The sequence below is a fragment of the Chaetura pelagica genome, unplaced genomic scaffold (assembly GCF_000747805.2).
Source record: "Chaetura pelagica isolate M959 unplaced genomic scaffold, ChaPel_1.0 scaffold107, whole genome shotgun sequence".
Classification (NCBI taxonomy): domain Eukaryota; kingdom Metazoa; phylum Chordata; class Aves; order Apodiformes; family Apodidae; genus Chaetura; species Chaetura pelagica.
This window is the reverse complement of record NW_009953979.1, coordinates 1,159,174-1,175,630: the sequence shown is the minus strand read 5'-3', so window position 1 is coordinate 1,175,630 and position 16,457 is coordinate 1,159,174. Positions and strand designations below refer to the sequence as shown.

Below are 16,457 nucleotides of genomic sequence, written 5' to 3'. Positions count from 1 at the left end.
CCCCTCCCCCCCCCCGCTGCAAGCCGAGAAGGAGAAGGAGAGCCCCACGGAGCTGGCAGAGAGGTGCCTGCGGGAACTGCTGGGCCGGGCGGCCTACGGGAACATCAAGAACGCCATCAAGCCCGTCCTCATGTGAGTCACCAGCCTCTGGGTTGCTGGCGCCAGGGAAACTGAGGCACGGAGGAGCAAGGCAGGGCTGGGGGGAGAGCACGGACACCTCTCAGCGTGGCACTGGAGGTGGGGGCTGGTTTGTGGGCTGAGCTCTCGTTTTTTGGATGCATTGAGGAAGGTGGCAGGTGGTCGTCCCCCTGTGCTGGGCGCTGGTGAGATGGTACCTCAAATCCTGGGCTGAGTTTTGGGCCCCTCACAACAAGAAGGACATGGAGGGGCGGGAGTGTGTTAAGAGAAGGGCAGTGGAGCTGGGGAAGGGTCTGGAGCACAAGTGTGATGAGGAGCAGCTGAGGGAACTGGGGGTGTTCAGCCTGGAGAAAAGGAGGCTGAGGGGAGACCTTCTTGCTCTCTGCAGCTGCCTGAAAGGAGGTTGGAACTGGGGGGGGTTGGTCTCTTCTCCTAAGGAACAAGCCATAGGGGAAGAGGAAAGGGCCTCAAGCTGTGCCAGGGGAGGTTTAGATTGGATATTGGGAACAATTTCTTCATGGAAAGGGCTGTCAAACACCAGCCCAGGCTGCCCAGGGCAGTGGTGGAGTCCCCATCCCTGGAGGGATTTCAAAGCCGTGTAGCTGTGGTGCTGAGGGACGTGGTTTAGTGGTGGCCTTGGCAGTGCTGGGGAGTGCTTGGCAGTGCATCAGGTTGGACCTGATGACCCTAAAGGTCTTTTCTAAGTAGTTTGATTCTGTGATTCTGCGGGGATAGATACATATCTCTGAGAAAAGTCACCTCAGAGAGGACTTTGTGTCCTCTATACTGCGTCCAGTTCTGGGCTCTCTAGTTCAAGAGCCAGGGAACTACTAGAGAGAGTCCAGCTGAGGGCAACAAAGATGACTGGGGGATTGGAGCATCTCCTGTATGAGGAAAGGCTGAGAGAAGTGACCGGCACCGCCGTGGCTGGGGCTCTGCTGCTCTCCCCCCGCCTGCCCGCGGCTGCACAGGCTCCGCGCTGCTCTCATCGCCCTCCTCTGCGTTCACAGCCGCTCCCCCTCCCCGCTGCAAGCCGAGAAGGAGAAGGAGAGCCCCACGGAGCTGGCAGAGAGGTGCCTGCGGGAACTGCTGGGCCGGGCGGCCTACGGGAACATCAAGAACGCCATCAAGCCCGTCCTCATGTGAGTCACCAGCCCCTGGGTTGCTGGCGCCAGGGAAACTGAGGCACGGAGGAGCAAGGCAGGGCTGGGGGGAGAGCACAGACACCTCTCAGCGTGGCACTGGAGGGGGGGGCTGGCTGGTTTGTGGGCTGAGCTCTCGTTTTTTGGATGCATTGAGGAAGGTGGCAGGTGGTCGTCCCCCTGTGCTGGGCGCTGGTGAGATGGTACCTCAAATCCTGGGCTGAGTTTTGGGCCCCTCACAACAAGAAGGACATGGAGGGGCGGGAGTGTGTTAAGAGAAGGGCAGTGGAGCTGGGGAAGGGTCTGGAGCACAAGTGTGATGAGGAGCAGCTGAGGGAACTGGGGGTGTTCAGCCTGGAGAAAAGGAGGCTGAGGGGAGACCTTCTTGCTCTCTGCAGCTGCCTGAAAGGAGGTTGGAACTGGGGGGGGTTGGTCTCTTCTCCTAAGGAACAAGCCATAGGGGAAGAGGAAAGGGCCTCAAGCTGTGCCAGGGGAGGTTTAGATTGGATATTGGGAACAATTTCTTCATGGAAAGGGCTGTCAAACACCAGCCCAGGCTGCCCAGGGCAGTGGTGGAGTCCCCATCCCTGGAGGGATTTCAAAGCCGTGTAGCTGTGGTGCTGAGGGACGTGGTTTAGTGGTGGCCTTGGCAGTGCTGGGGAGTGCTTGGCAGTGCATCAGGTTGGACCTGATGACCCTAAAGGTCTTTTCTAAGTAGTTTGATTCTGTGATTCTGCGGGGATAGATACGTATCTCTGAGAAAAGTCACCTCAGAGAGGACTTTGTGTCCTCTATACTGCGTCCAGTTCTGGGCTCTCTAGTTCAAGAGCCAGGGAACTACTAGAGAGAGTCCAGCTGAGGGCAACAAAGATGACTGGGGGATTGGAGCATCTCCTGTATGAGGAAAGGCTGAGAGAAGTGGGACCTTTTAACCTAGAGAAGAGAAGGCTGAGGGGGGACCTTATTAATGCCTTTAAGTATCTACAGGGTGGGTGCAAGGAGGATGGAGCCAGACTCTTTTCAGTAGTTCCCAATGACAGGACAAGGGGCAACGTGCACAAGCTGGAACATGGGAAGTTCCATTTAAATATGAGGAAAATCTTATTTAGGGTGATGGTGACAGAGCACTGGGACAGGCTGCTCAAGGAGCTTGTGGAGTCCCCGTCTCTGGAGATATTAAAGACCTGCCTGGATACAGCCCTGAGTAATGTGCTCTAGAGGATCCTGCTTTAGTGGGGCAATTGGACTAGATGGTCTCTAGAGGTCCCTTGCAACTCATAGAATTCCATGATTCCGTGATTCCTGCCTTCGCCTGCAGTGTTTGCTTCCCGCTGCTTCTTCCTGTCTCTGGTACTTGGTGCTGCTTGGCACCCCTGCAGGGTTTGGGGCACTAACAGTTACTTTCTCCTCCCTTTCCATCTCTTCCCCAGCCATCTGGATAACCACTCGCTCTGGGAGCCCAAGATCTTTGCCACTTGCTGCTTCAGGATCATCATGTACTCAATCCAGGTGGGGACCCGGTGGGACTATGATGGGTGGCACAGGTTAGGGACACACGTGCATGGCTAGGAAGTGCCAGCATCCATGGCATCTCTGTGTCCTGGCCATGAGCATGTCCACCAAATGTGTCCCAAAACAGGCTGGAGATGGGCAAGGTCCAGGTGTATGGCAGCATGGGCCAGGGACATGGCTCTGGGCCAGCCCTGTGTGGCTTAGGATGCAGCTCGTGGAGTTTTTATCCCAGTCTTGGGAGTGATTCGTGCTCTCTCAGTGAAGAACCAAGCCCTGCTGAATCAGACAGGCTGGCAGCACGTTGGGGGATGCTCCAAAGGAAGCAGATGGGCTCTGATGGAAAGCTGCCTCTTTCCAGATCGCTGTAAATCAATGCAAGCTCCTTGTCCCTGTGGGAAAGGAGACGATGACAGGTCTCCTGGGCAAACCAGGCATTGCAAAGGCACGTGCAGCCCAGCATCCCCCTCCTCAGATGCAGGGATGCTCAGAGACAAACCCTGCCAGGCTCTCCTAGGGAAGCTGTGGCTGTCTCATCCCTGGCAGTGTTGAAGGTCAGGTTGGATGGGGTTTGGAGCAACCTGGTCTTGTGGGAGGTGTCCCTGCCCATGGCAGGGGGGTTGGAACTAGATGATCTTTAAGGTTCCTTCCAACCCAAACCATTCCATGATTCTATGATTCCCTTCTCACTGGGGGCTGTGGAAGTGCAGTGATGGCAAAAGGTCCATACTTTCCATTTTCATATGGATCTCAAAGAAACTCTTTGTCCATGGGCATGGTGCTGCCTTCCTACTCTGCTCCTACTCTGCTGGGGCTGTCTCAGACCTGCTGCCCCACTTCCCTTTCGGAGTTCTGTTCACTTTTGGGCTCAGCCAAGTCACAGCTTTGCTTGGAGAACTCTTCCATTGAGAAGCAGATATCCACCCCCACTCTCACTTCTTCTTTTTAATCCTGTAAACTGCCTAAAACCCTTTACAGCATTACTACATTGTATAAAATCCCATTAATGCATATTGGCAGTGTAAGGGCACAATAACTCAGCAGGACCACTTTGAAGTATAGAAGTGTTTGGAAAACCCTGGCAAAAATCAAATCCCTTCTCCCTGAAATCCCCTGGATTAATTGTCACCATTTCCTCAGATCTGTACAGCTTTTAGATCATTATTCCCGGAGAAATTGCTCCAAGCTTTTGCTCAGTCATGTAGTACAGGCTTCATCCAGGTGCCTACTCTTATTTTGCATCTGGAGCTGTCTCAGAAACAGACGGGGACTCTGGGTGCGGGTGCAGGATTCGTCCCCAGTAGCTGTGTGGGTGCACAGGTTGTCTCTTCTTGTGTCCAGCACTCGTACTGATCCTACTGTTCTCTTTCCAGCCGCAGCATTCCCATCTTGTGATCCAGCAGCTCCTGGGGCACCTGGATGCCAACAGCAAGAGTGCAGCCACCGTGCGTGCGGGCATCGTGGAGGTCCTGTCTGAGGCAGCTGTGATCGCAGCCTCTGGATCCGTTGGTAGGTGGATCGGTGTGTCCTCTCCATCCCATCCCTTCGGTAGTGGTGGGAGAGGTGCTGGAGGTTTGGCCTGGGCTGGTGTCTCACCACCCTCACAGCAAAGAATTTCTTCTGAAGATCTCATCTCAGTCTCCCATTTTGCAGCTTGAAACTGTTCCCCCCTTGTGCCATCACTCCGGGGGAAGCTGCTGGGGGTTAAAAGTCCCTGTGTCCGGTGGTGGGAGGTAGTAACCCCAGGGACCTGGGGGAAACTACAGCCTCCAGCTCCACGGGTAGAACTGCCACCGTCCTGCAGTGAGGCTCCACCATCTCTGCCCTCTCACCCCCCAGGCCCCACGGTGCTGGAGGTGTTCAACACCCTGCTGAGGCAGCTGCGGCTCAGCATTGACTACGCCCTGACCGGGAGCTACGACTGCGGCACCGGCATCAGCACCAAGATTATCAAGGAGCACGAGGAGAGGATGTTCCAGGAAGCTGTCATCAAAACCATAGGTGAGATGTCACAGAATCATGGAATCCCAGACTGGTTTGGGTGGAAGACTGTCCAATTCCAACCCCCTGCCCCTGGGGGGACACCCCCCACTAGACCAGGTTGCTCCAAGTCCCATCCAACCTGCCCTTCAACACTGCCAGGGATGGGGCAGCCACAGCTGCTCTGGGCAACCTGGGCCAGTGTCTCACCACCCTCACAGCAAAGAATTTCTGCCTCAGATCTCATCTAAATCTCCACTTTTGCACCTTGAAACCATTCCCCCCCATCCCATCACTACATGGCCTTGTCAAAAGTCCCTCCCCAGTTTTCCTGTAGCCCCTTCAGGTCCTGGAAGGTGCTCTCAGATCTCCCTGGAGCCTTCTCTTCTCCAGGCTGAACAATACTAACTCTCTCAGCCTGTCTCCAGAACAGAGCTTATCCAGCCCTCACATAATCTCAGTGGCCTCCTCTGGACTCACTCCAACAGCTCCATGTCCTCCTTGTGTTGGGGACCCCAGCACTGCAGGGGGGTCTCACCAGAGTGGAGCAGAGGGGGACAATCCCCTCCTGTGTCCTGCTACTCACATTACTGGGGATGTCCTGCAGCACTCAGAGCAGGGATGGCCTTTGCTGGTGGGTGACCCTTTGCAGTGGGTTTCTGCCTTGTGCATCTGCGGGATTATCCCGGATGAAATTTAATCAACCTTTGTCCTAAAAGCAATGATGGGAAATGAGATTAATCTTTTCTCTTGTGGGTTATCAGCAGATGGCATTGCAACCTTGGCCATCCCAGGCTAAGCTGCTGTGCACAGGCAGAGTCCTTCTTTCTTCTTGGGTAGGAGGTGCTGAGGAAGGGAAGGAGATGAGGGAAAGTGGGCAGGCATCTGCCTGAGGATGGGGATAGACCAGCCCCCAGAAAAGAAGAGGTAGAGGCAAAAATTTGCATCTCTCAGACTCACCCAGCCTGCACCTGGTGCTGCCCCACTGGGAGGTGATTTTATGCATCTTGAATCATAGAATCATCAAATCCCAGACTGGTTTAGACTGGCAGGGACCTGCCATGGGTAGGGACACCTCCCACTAGACCAGGTTGCTCCAAGCCCCATCAACCTGGCCTTCAACACTGCCAGGGATGGGGCAGCCACAGCTGCTCTGGGCAACCTGAACCAGGGTCTCACCAGCCTTATGGTGAAAAATTTCATCCTAATGTCTAGCTCAAATCTCCCCCGTTCCAGTTTAAAACCATTATCCCTTGTAACGGGAATCACTCCGTGCCCTTGTCAAAGGGGCTTTCTTGTTTGGAAAAGACCGACTGTTTGCGTTGGAAAAGACCTTTAAGATCAAGGCCAACAGTTAGTTCAGTACTGCCAGGGCCACCACTGATCACCTGAAGGTAAAGCTGCCTGTGTATCCTGGATCCAGGCAGACTGGACCCCATGGTGGTCCAGTAGCCAGCTTGCAGCAGAGCAAGTGGACACACCCCATGGTCCTGGGTGCTTCTGGGGGTGGTGGGTTGCACCTTGCATGCCACCAGCTTGCTCTTGTCCCCACAGGGTCCTTCGCCAGCACGCTGCCCACCTACCAGCAGTCTGAGGTGATGGTTTTCATCATGAACAAGGTGCCACTCCCCTCCTCGCAGCAGCCTATCGAGGCCGGCAAAGCTGGGTGAGAACCGATGCCTTCTTCTGTCTTCATCCTCCCCCCTGAAACTACCCCATGTGTTGGAGTATCAGGCTTTCAACACAGAGCTGAGTGCTGGGGAGTTCCTGAAACCATACCCACCTTGAGGTGGCCTTTGGAGACCGAGTGGGACATGGGCTTATTACCAGAAAGGCTGAGCATCGAGAGCCTCCATCAAAGTCTGAGGGCAGCTGAGCAACGTGCGAGCTCTGTTGGAAATGCTTTGCTGTGTGCTGCAAGTGTTGTGCTGAGGGCCCCTTGCAACACCCCAGCATCAAGGGGGAAAGGTGTTTGCAGGTGCTACAGGTGACCTCGGTGTTTCTTCAGGTACCTGCTGAGCAATTCAGCTCTCAGGAGCTCAGTCGCAGGGTATCATCTGAAACTAGCCAGGAACTAAAAATTATAGTCGGGGGAATGACTTCAGGTGGCTCAGGGCAGCGAGGTGGCCATTCTGTCCGTGGCTCTTGAGAAGTTCATGTTGGGCTTGGTGGGACTGGCTGTGCATGGCTTCCTCCTCCCACTGATGCTGCCTCTGAGCTTTTATTAACACTGAGCGGGAGGAGGTGATATTTATACCCAGCAGTGGAGGAAGAGAAGGAAGGGAAAACACCCAAACAACATAATTGCTTCAGAAGTGTGGGCACAGACCATGAGAGCTATTTGGAGCGAGGGTATCAGAGCAGAAACACGTAGGTAAGGAGCAAACAGATTTTCATGCTATATTTATCTTCAAAGGACGGTCAGGCTCTTCCCACTTGTCTCCAATGGGAGAGAGACAGTGCCAGTGGATGGGAGACACACTCTGCTCCTCACTTGCAGGGGGGTAATTCCTGATGCTTGCGTTACATCCTGGTTCACATGGTGGGAGACACCCTGGGTGCTGGGTGCTGCTCAGCCTTGCTGCAGGGGCAGAATCAGGCTCGTAGCCCCAGGGTGACAGTGGCTTCTTGGTGCCAGGCTGTTTGTCACTGCTTCTTTATCAGCTTCTGAGATTCTTCCGTGAGTTTTTACATCTCATCCAATGCTGTGTGAAGGCTGGTGCTTGCCCTGGGGGTGCAGGTGAAGCAGGTGATTGGAGAGGAGCTGCAGCCTACAGGTCTGCTTCTTGAATCCCAGACTCATTTGGGTAGGAAGAGACCTTAAAGACTGTCTAGTCCCAACCCCCTGCCATCGGCAGGGACACCTCCCACTACACCAGGTTGCTCCAAGCCCCATCCAACCTGCCCTTCAACACTGCCAGGGATGGGGCAGGTACAACTACTTTGGGAAACCTGGGCCAGTGTCTCACCACCCTCACAGCAAAGAATTTCTTCCTCAGATCTCATCTCAATCTCCCCTCTTGCAGCTTGAAACCGTTCCCGCTTATCCCATCACTCCCTGCCCCTGTCAAAAGCCCCTCCCCAGCTTTCCTGGAGCCCCTTCAGGTCCTGGAAGGTACTCTAAGGTCTCTGCAGAGCCTTCTCTTCTCCTGGCAGAACAACCCCAACCCTCTCAGCCTGTCTCCAGAGCAGAGCTGCTCCAGCCCTCTGATCATCCTTGTGGCTTCCAGGGATGTTGCCATTTGCAATACAACTCAGTCCTACCCTGGGCAGAGGTAGGCAGCATGTCATGGAACCGCCTGGAAATCCCTTGGGAGTTCACTGTGTCCCCTCCAGGCTAGGAAGGAGTATCAACAGCCAGTAGAGAATTCAAGATTTCATCTTTTTTTTTTTTTTCTTTTTTTTTGTGCTTAAACCCACACACACAGCTGAAATGGAAGAGTGGCTCGTGGTGGCTTTGCAAGAAGCAAGATGGGTGCAAGGAGCAGGGCTTCCTCCATGGACTGGAGGGCTTGGGCTTCATCTTGCCAATTTTCAGCTGCTTAAAAGCGGGGAGCCTCTTCAGATCCAGTGCCTGGGATCCCCTGGGAGTCACTCTGGGATGGGGACGTCCAGAGGTTGGTTCAACACCCTGAACTCAGCTTGGTCCTGCCTGGAGATGTGATTGCTGCCTTGTTCCTGATGCCTATGGCAGGACCTAGGGTTGAATATTCATCATTCCTTGAGCAGCCTTTTTGTTGACTCTTTTGTCTGGACCTCATTTCCTGGAGATCTTTACAGCATGGCTGTTTGTGGTGGGGACTCTCGGGAAACTGGTCCTGCCCTTTCTGAGGCTTTTCCATCCTTTGGGTATGGAAGGAGGGTTCTTGTTGTTCTCACTTGGATTTTACCATTTTTTTCCTCTCTTTATGACAGGGAGAACCGGAATAGGCTAACACAGATCATGCTCCTGAAGTCCCTCCTTCAGGTATGAGCATCACCATCCTCACAGGATCCAACTCCCATGAGATCCATGGGGTTCCAGCTGCTGGCACAGTAGAGCTGAGCTCAGGGGCCCTCTACCCTGGAGTGGTTTAGGAAGAACTCTTAAGTTCTTCTTAGTCCTCTGTGCTTTCATCCCCTCGACTTTGGTGTGTTTTAATGCCCCTCAAGTGACACTGTCACATTGTCTCCATGTGTCTTCAATGCTTGCAGGTCTCTGTGGGCTTCCAGTGCAGTAACATGCTCACAGCACTTCCCAGCGCCTTCCTGGACAGACTGCTCTCCGCAGCCCTCATGGAGGACCCCGAGATCCGCCTTTTTGTCCTGGAGATCCTCATCAGCTTCATCGATCGTCACGGGAACCGGCAGAAGTTTTCCACCATCAGGTATGTCCTGAGGGCTCCCTGGCAAGACTGGCACCTGCAGGACAGAGTTGGGAGGGAGAGCTGCTGGGCTGAGAGCACTGGCAGGGTTATGAATAAATCTGGTGCTGGTTCTGGTGTGGTTTAATGCAGTGCTGGGCACTCCTGTTTTCCATGCTGCCTTACCTTGGAAGAAGGTGAGGGTAATCCTAGATGGAACCATTTCCGTAGGTTTTGCTGAGGTCCTGCTAATCCGCTTTATTTGCCCTCTTCTTTCTCAACTTGCCTTTGTGTTCCTGAGCGCCACTGCCTGGACATCCTGTAGTGATTTGGCTCAGTCCTCTGGAATATCTGAACTGTCCAGATGGGTTTTAAAAGCCAATTTAGCTTCCCACCCTCGGTTCCTCCCAGATGGCTCATTCCTGGCGTGCGGGAATCTCGCCTCCTCCTTCCAGCATCTGAGTGTTCCCTTCCCCTTGGCCTTTCCTTGCAGCACCATCAGCGACATCTCGGTCCTGAAGCTGAAAGTGGACAAATGCTCGCGCCAAGATACTGTCTTCATGAAGAAGGTAGTGTCAGGGTCTGGGTGAAGCTGTCCTTGTGCAGACCACCAGGACTGTGCCTCAGTTTCCCAGAGCACCATGATGCTTCTAAACCTGAGGATGTCCCTGGGAAAAGCCAGTGGGATTCAATCTCCATCAACGCTTCATGCATGGGCCTTTTCTAGACTCCTAAATCCATGGTTTGCCCCAAGGAATGAGTACCCCAGGGTGTGCTGGTATCCCAAAAGCTAGTTATCAAGTAGCTTTTGAAGTTTGGAGGTCCCTTTGCTGGGCCCTACTGCATTTCTTTCCCTGTGTTGATGGCAATATTGCTCGCAGGGGATGCTCAGGAGGTGACCACATCTCTCCATGTCCCCACAGCACGGCCAGCAGCTCTACCGGCACATCTACTTGATATGCAAGGAGGAGAGCAACGTGCAGGCTCACTACGAAGCTCTCTTCAGCATGCTGATGCTCATCAGCATTGAGCTGGCTAATGAGGAGGTCGTGGTGGACCTCATCCGCCTGGTGTTGGCAGTGCAGGTATGCAGGGTGGAGCTGGGTGTGCTCCTGGTACAGACTGCCACAAATTGGGTGGGCTGGGATGCAATGGGAAGGAGGCTCTGGGACAAAGGTTTTGGAGTTGGGGTCTCTGGGGAAGGGGGATGCAAGTGACTCAACTGCTTTCAGCTTCTCCCACAATAGTGGGATGAAACCAACACACTGGGGAAAAACCCAAGGAAGGCCACAAAGATGATGCAAGGGCTGGAGCAGCTCTGCTCTGGAGACAGGATGATAGAGTTGAAGTTGCTCAGCCTGGAGAAGAGAAGGCTCCAGGGAGACCTTAGACCACCTTCCAGGACCTGAAGGTGCTACAGGAAAGCTGGAGAGGGACTTTTCACAAGGGCATGGGGTGATAGGATGAGGGGGACTGTTTTCAAGCTGCAAGAGGGGAGATAGAGATGAGATCCTTGGAAGAAATTCTTTGCTGTGAGGGTGGTGAGACCCTGGCCCATGTTGCCCAGAGCAGCTGTGGCTGGCCCGTCCCTGGCAGTGTTGAAGGGCAGGTTGGATGGGGCTTGGAGCAACCTGGTCTAGTGGGAGGGATCACTGCCCATGGCAGAGGGTTGGGACTGGATGATCCTTAAGGTACCTTCAGACCCAAACCAGTATGGAATTCTGTGAAACCCTAGTTGCTTTGTCAACATCTGAAATGCTACAAACCCGTGCTCCAGAAGCTGGGGGTGTTTTTAGGGCAGGTGACACCACGAGGTGGATGGAGACCACACTGGGGCCCTGTTCATCCTCTTCTCACAGGGCTGTGTCTCTTTTGCAGGAGATTGCCCAGATCAACGAGGACAACTTGGCACCGTACAACCGCTGCGCGCTCTTCGCCCTCGGTGCAGCTTATCTCAACCTCATCAGCCAGCTCATCACCGTGCCCACCTTCTGCCAGCACATCCATGAGGTGTGAGGGAGGATCTGGGGACAGGGTTGGAGCCTTGTCCGTGGCAGCTCTGGCATCGGCTGTCCTGGCCATCCCTGGGGTTTGAGCTTGGCTCCTTGCTTGTCTTCTGCAGGTCATCCAGATGCGGCAGAAGGAAGCTCCTTATCTGCTCCCTGAGGATGTGTTTGTGGAGAAACCCATGTAAGAGCCTGAAAGATGCCTTCTTTCCCATTAACAGGTCCTGAAGGGTCAACATCCCTAATATTGTGGACAATTATGAGTTTATCAGCCCTTCACTTGCCTGTGCTTTTCTACTTTCTCATCTGGGGATGGCACAGTGGGAAGGGCATTGAGTGGTTCTCAGCCTGTTTAAAGTCTGAGAAGCATGTAGCCAGGGAAGGAGGTGGCCACCACAGCTTGTGCTCACAGGCAGGCAAATGCCAGGATGAGCTCTGCAGGCTGGTCCCTCCCCTTTTCTAACACCAGATGGGGTTGGTCATAGAGTCATGGAATCATTTTAGTTGGAAAAGACCTTTCAGATGCTCAAGTCCAACCATCACCCCAGCACTGCCAAGGCCACCAACAAACCACATCCCTCAGCACCACAGCTACATGGCTTTGAAATCCCTCCAGGGATGGGGACTCCACCCCTGCCCCGGGCAGCCTGGGCCAGGGCCTGACAACCCTTGCCAGGAAGAAATGGTTGCCAATATCCAATCTAAACCTCCCCTGGTACAGCTTGAGGACATTTCCTCTTCTCCAATGGCTTGTTCCTTAGCAGAAGAGACCAACTTTCCCCTGGCTCCAACCTCCTTTCAGGCAGCTGCAGAGAGCAAGAAGGCCTCCCCTCAGCCTCCTTTTCTCCAGGCTGAACGCCCCCAGTGCCCTCAGCCTCTCCTCATCACACTTGTGCTCCAGCCCCTTCCCCAGCTCTGCTGCCCTTCTCTGGACATGCTCCTGTCCCTCAATGTCCTTTTTGTTATGAGGGGCTCAAAACTGATCCCAGGATTTGAGGTGCAGCTTCACCAGTGCCAAGCAAGGAGGGATGATCCCTGCCCTGGTCCTGCTGGCCACACTAGTGCTGATACAAGCGAGGATGCTGGTGGCCTTCTTGGTAGATCTGGTTTGTCATCCCACTGCTGTGCCATGCCATAAGCTCCAGGATGCCTGCCAAGTGTCCTGGGCCCAGACTGGCTGGGCTGTGCCCTTCCTGCTGGCATGGTTGACATGGGTCACATGTAGTGGTGAGGTGTCCCATATTGAGACACTGTTCTTTTGAGGCATTCCCTAGGTTTGGGTGAGCCTCCCTGAGCACATCTTTGTCCTTTGTGATGGGTAGAGAGCCCTTCTGAGGCTCTGGCTTTTTACTGGTGTGAGCCATGCGAGAGCCCTCTGTTTCTGACTTGAAAGGACTGGAAGCCCTGCTGGCATGGTTCCTCCAGCAGGAGAGATGTTGCCATCTCCATTTTTTTTTCTCCGTAGGTTGAGCAAGAGCCTCGACTGCCTGAGTCCAGAGGTCTTCTTCTGGCAGAGCAAGATCAGTGAGGTGTTGGGTGGCAGTGGTTACAACGCAGACCGGCTCAGCACACCCTACATCCCCCAGCTGACAGGTATGGACCACCCTGGAGCATCCTGGAGAAACTGGTCCCTTGCTCTGCACCATTATGGGGGTGTGAAGTTCATAGGATCATAACATCCCAGACTGGTTTGGGTTGGAAGGGACTTTAAAGATCATCTAGTCCAAACCCCCTGCCATGGACAGGGATGCTTCCCACTACACCAGCTTGCTCCAAGCCCATCCAGCCTCTCAATCTGCCCTCTTGCCACTTGAATCCATTCCCCCTCATCCCATCACTCCCTGCCCTTGTCAAAAGTCCCTCCCCAGCTTTCCTGTAGCCCCTTCAGGTCCTGGAAGTTTCTCTAAGGTCTCCCTGGAGCCTTCTCTTCTCCAAGCTGAACAACCCCAACTCTCTCAGCCTGTCTCCAGAGCAGAGCTGCTCCAGCCCTCTCCTATGTCCTGCACGTGGGCCCGTTGTTTTTTCACCTCCTTTAGAAGTCTTGGCTTTGGGACAACTTACGCACAAAGTGAACCAGAAATTTCCTGGGGGTGTCACACGTGTGGCTGGCTGAAGAGAGGGAATTGTTAAGCCCACTGGGCTTGTCTCAGTCTTCAGTTCTGCTGGTTTAGATGAGTTTTAGGAAAGTTGGGAGGGCCTTTTGACAAGGGCAGGGAGTGATGGGACGAGGGGGAATGGTTTCAAGCTGCAAGAGGGGAGATTGAGATGAGATCTGAGGAAGAAATTCTTTGCTGTGAGGGTGGTGAGACCCTGGCTCAGGTTTCCCAGAGCAGTTGTACCTGCCCCATCCCTGGAAGTGTTGGAAGGGCAGATTGAATGGGGCTTGGAGCAACCTGGTCTGGTGGGAGGTGTCCCTGCCCATGGCAGGGGGGTTGGGACTGGATGAACCTTAAGGTCCCTTCCCACCCAAACTGGTTAGGGATTCTATGCATTTGGGTGCATTTGGGTGGGTGGCTTGGATGAATGGGTACTCTGGGGGTTGGACATAAAGCTGTGTTGCCCAGGAGCTGCCTCTGTTCCCTCCTCTCTCCCCGGCGTGGCTGTAATTAGCTCTTTGCCCTTTCTCTTCCTCCCCAGATGAAGATCGCTTGTCCAAGAGGAAGAGCATTGGCGAGACCATTTCCCTGCAAGTCGAAGTGGAGTCGAGGAACAGCCCTGAGCGAGAGCAGGTACCATCTGACACCAGAGCTGCTGAGGCTGCCTCATCTTGACAGCCTGCACTAAAGTCTCTCAAATCCTTCATTTGGCTTCACACATAATCATTATTTTCCCTCTGTGCATATTTCCCTATTTATTTCCCTGTGTGCTTGGGAGCCTCTGAGGAGGTGCAAGTCCAGCCTGAAAAAGAAACATTTAAAAATACAACTTGCCAGGAAAGATATCCCTGATCTTTTAGGACAGTGTTTTGGTGCAAGAATGGGGTCAGGGATGCTGGTTTTGGGTTGCTGTGGTCCCAGAATGGTGTCCTGGGCTGTGTGTTGAGCATCATGTGCTTTTCCCCCCTCCTCTAGCGAGTACCAGCGGAGGAGATCACGTACGAGACGCTGAAGAAGGCGATAGGTAAGGGAGGCTCATGGCTGTGGTAGGGTGAGGTGGAGGCTGGTGTGGGGTGGCCACTGTCACCTCTGTGTTCCTCTGTCCACACCACGGATGGACAAGTCCCCAGCACCTCCCCATGGCATCCTGGTCACAGGGGCACCGTGCAGCTTCATTGTGCTCACAAGCCCTGGGGTTGTCTCTGTGGGGGCTTGGGCTCTTCTCCTTGGCTTTCTGGAGATGTCCAAGTCAATGTGGTCTCCTGGGGAGGTGGGGATGTGGCATGGGGTGGTCTCTATGGGTTGGGAGCAGCTGAGAGCCATCTCCTGTCTGCTTCAGTAGACAGTGTTGCCGTGGAGGAGCAGGAGCGGGAGCGGAGGCGGCAAGTGGTGGAGAAATTTCAGAAAGCCCCGTTTGAGGAGATCGCTGCCCACTGTGGAGCCCGGGTGAGTCAAGGCTGTGGCACTGAATCCTAGAATGGTTTGGAGGTGCCAACCTCCTGCCGTGGGCAGAGACACCTTCCAGATTGCTCCAAGCCCCATCCAGCCTGGCCTTCAACATGTCCAGGTGTTGCCAGTGTCTCACCACCCTTACAGCAAAAAAATTCTTCCTAATGTGTAACCTAAATCACCCCTCTTCCAGTTTAAAGCCATTCCCCCTTGTCACATCACTCCATGCCCTTGTCAGAAGTCCCTCCCCAGCTTTCCTTTAACCCCTTCAGGCACTGAAAGGTGCTCTGCGGTCTCCCTGGAGCCTTCTCTTCTCCAGGCTGAACAACCCCAACTCTCTCAGCCTGTCTCCAGAGCAGAGCTGCTCCAGCCCTTGCATCATCTTTGTGGTCCTCATCTTGACTCATTCCAATGTGTGGCTCTGAATTTTGTCATGCCACCCTCCCTGTGCTCTGGTGACCAGGGTGTTTGTCCCCTTGGCACTTCTGTGCTCCCTGGGTACAGCCACACTGATGCAGCCCCTGTGTCTGTGTTACAGGCCACGCTGCTGCAGAGCAAGCTCAACCAGATCTTCGAGATCACCATACGGTGAGTTGGGTTGAGAGCTGAGCACTCAGTGCTGCCTTTGGGACAATGGGAGCCATGTGAGTCCCCTATCAACGAGGCTTCTGTGCTGGGAGTGGGCCTTTGTGATAGCAAGAAGGGACAAAGGTTGCTGAGAACACCTCTGGTTTGTTTGCCTCAGTTCTCCTCTGCTGTGGTGGCACTGGTGAGACCTGCAATGGAGCAGAAATGCACATTTTCTGTCACAGGCTTTGATTCCTCACCAAACCACTCTGTCAGCCACCTCCTTCCATCTCACCAGTGGTGTAACCCAGGGCTCAGGGTTGGGGCCAGCACTCTTTAATATCTTTATGATCTGGATGAGGAGATTGAGGGCACCCTCAGCCAGTTTGCAGATGACACCAAGTTGGATAGCAGGGATCCAGAGGGACATGGAACAGGCAGCATCAATGCGTTGAGGCTCTGCAGAGGGACCCTGACAGGCTGGGTTCATGGGTTGAGGGCAACTGTATGAGGTTCAACAAGGCTTAATAGGAGGAGAGGAAATGAGCTCAAGTTGTGCCAGGGGAGGTTTAGATTGGATATTGAGAACAATTTTTTCTCTGAAAGGGTTGTCAGGCCCTGGCCCAGGCTGCCCAGGGCAGCGGTGGAGTCCACATCACTGGAGGGCTTTCAAAGCCATGCAGATGTGGTGCTGAGGGACATGGGTTAGTGGTGGCCTTGGCAGTGCTGGGTTAACAGTTGGACCTGGGGATCTTTAAGGTCTTTTGCAACCAAAACGATTCTCTGCTTCTTGTTTCAGACCACCACCCAGCCCCTCTGGCACCATCACAGCTGCTTATGGCCAACCTCAAAACCACTCCATCCCAGTGTATGAGATGAAGTTCCCGGACCTGTGTGTGTACTGAGGGCAGCTGTGCCCAGCTGGCACCAAAGGATCTCTTGGGGAGAGACTGCTGATGCTGCAGGGAGCCCATCCTCAGGCAGGACGGTTGGGGACACAGACACCAAGGCCACCCCAAGACTCCTTGGCAGCACAAACTCATCTCCTATGCTTCATCTGGTGATTTTCTGCCTCAGCAGCCACGTTTTGCCACAGCTGGTGGTGCAGGAGGCTTGGGGAACAGTGTCACAGGGGGGTGGGTGGTTGCCTTGACCTCCCTCTCTGGTTTCACATTTTGGGAAGGGGAAAGGAGTTGCTCTGGCTCCAGACAAAGCCCTTTGGACACA

At 54.2% G+C, this 16,457-nt stretch overlaps 1 protein-coding gene across 1 annotated transcript in view; it reads left to right on the top strand.

Annotated features, from left to right (window-relative positions):
- EFR3B (EFR3 homolog B (S. cerevisiae)) overlaps positions 1 to 16,135 on the top strand; it is a 37,091-nt gene extending 20,956 nt beyond the window's left edge. Inside the window, exons 10-25 of the mRNA XM_010002226.1 lie at positions 2,711 to 2,789; positions 4,163 to 4,298; positions 4,629 to 4,790; positions 6,324 to 6,435; positions 8,685 to 8,736; positions 8,964 to 9,136; positions 9,606 to 9,681; positions 10,036 to 10,197; positions 10,991 to 11,122; positions 11,235 to 11,302; positions 12,584 to 12,711; positions 13,756 to 13,847; positions 14,190 to 14,238; positions 14,554 to 14,660; positions 15,202 to 15,251; positions 16,030 to 16,135. Coding sequence (XP_010000528.1) covers positions 2,711 to 2,789; positions 4,163 to 4,298; positions 4,629 to 4,790; positions 6,324 to 6,435; positions 8,685 to 8,736; positions 8,964 to 9,136; positions 9,606 to 9,681; positions 10,036 to 10,197; positions 10,991 to 11,122; positions 11,235 to 11,302; positions 12,584 to 12,711; positions 13,756 to 13,847; positions 14,190 to 14,238; positions 14,554 to 14,660; positions 15,202 to 15,251; positions 16,030 to 16,135 — 1,684 coding nt within the window. The remainder of the gene's footprint in view (positions 1 to 2,710; positions 2,790 to 4,162; positions 4,299 to 4,628; positions 4,791 to 6,323; positions 6,436 to 8,684; positions 8,737 to 8,963; positions 9,137 to 9,605; positions 9,682 to 10,035; positions 10,198 to 10,990; positions 11,123 to 11,234; positions 11,303 to 12,583; positions 12,712 to 13,755; positions 13,848 to 14,189; positions 14,239 to 14,553; positions 14,661 to 15,201; positions 15,252 to 16,029) is intronic.
- Positions 16,136 to 16,457: the final 322 nt, after the last annotated feature.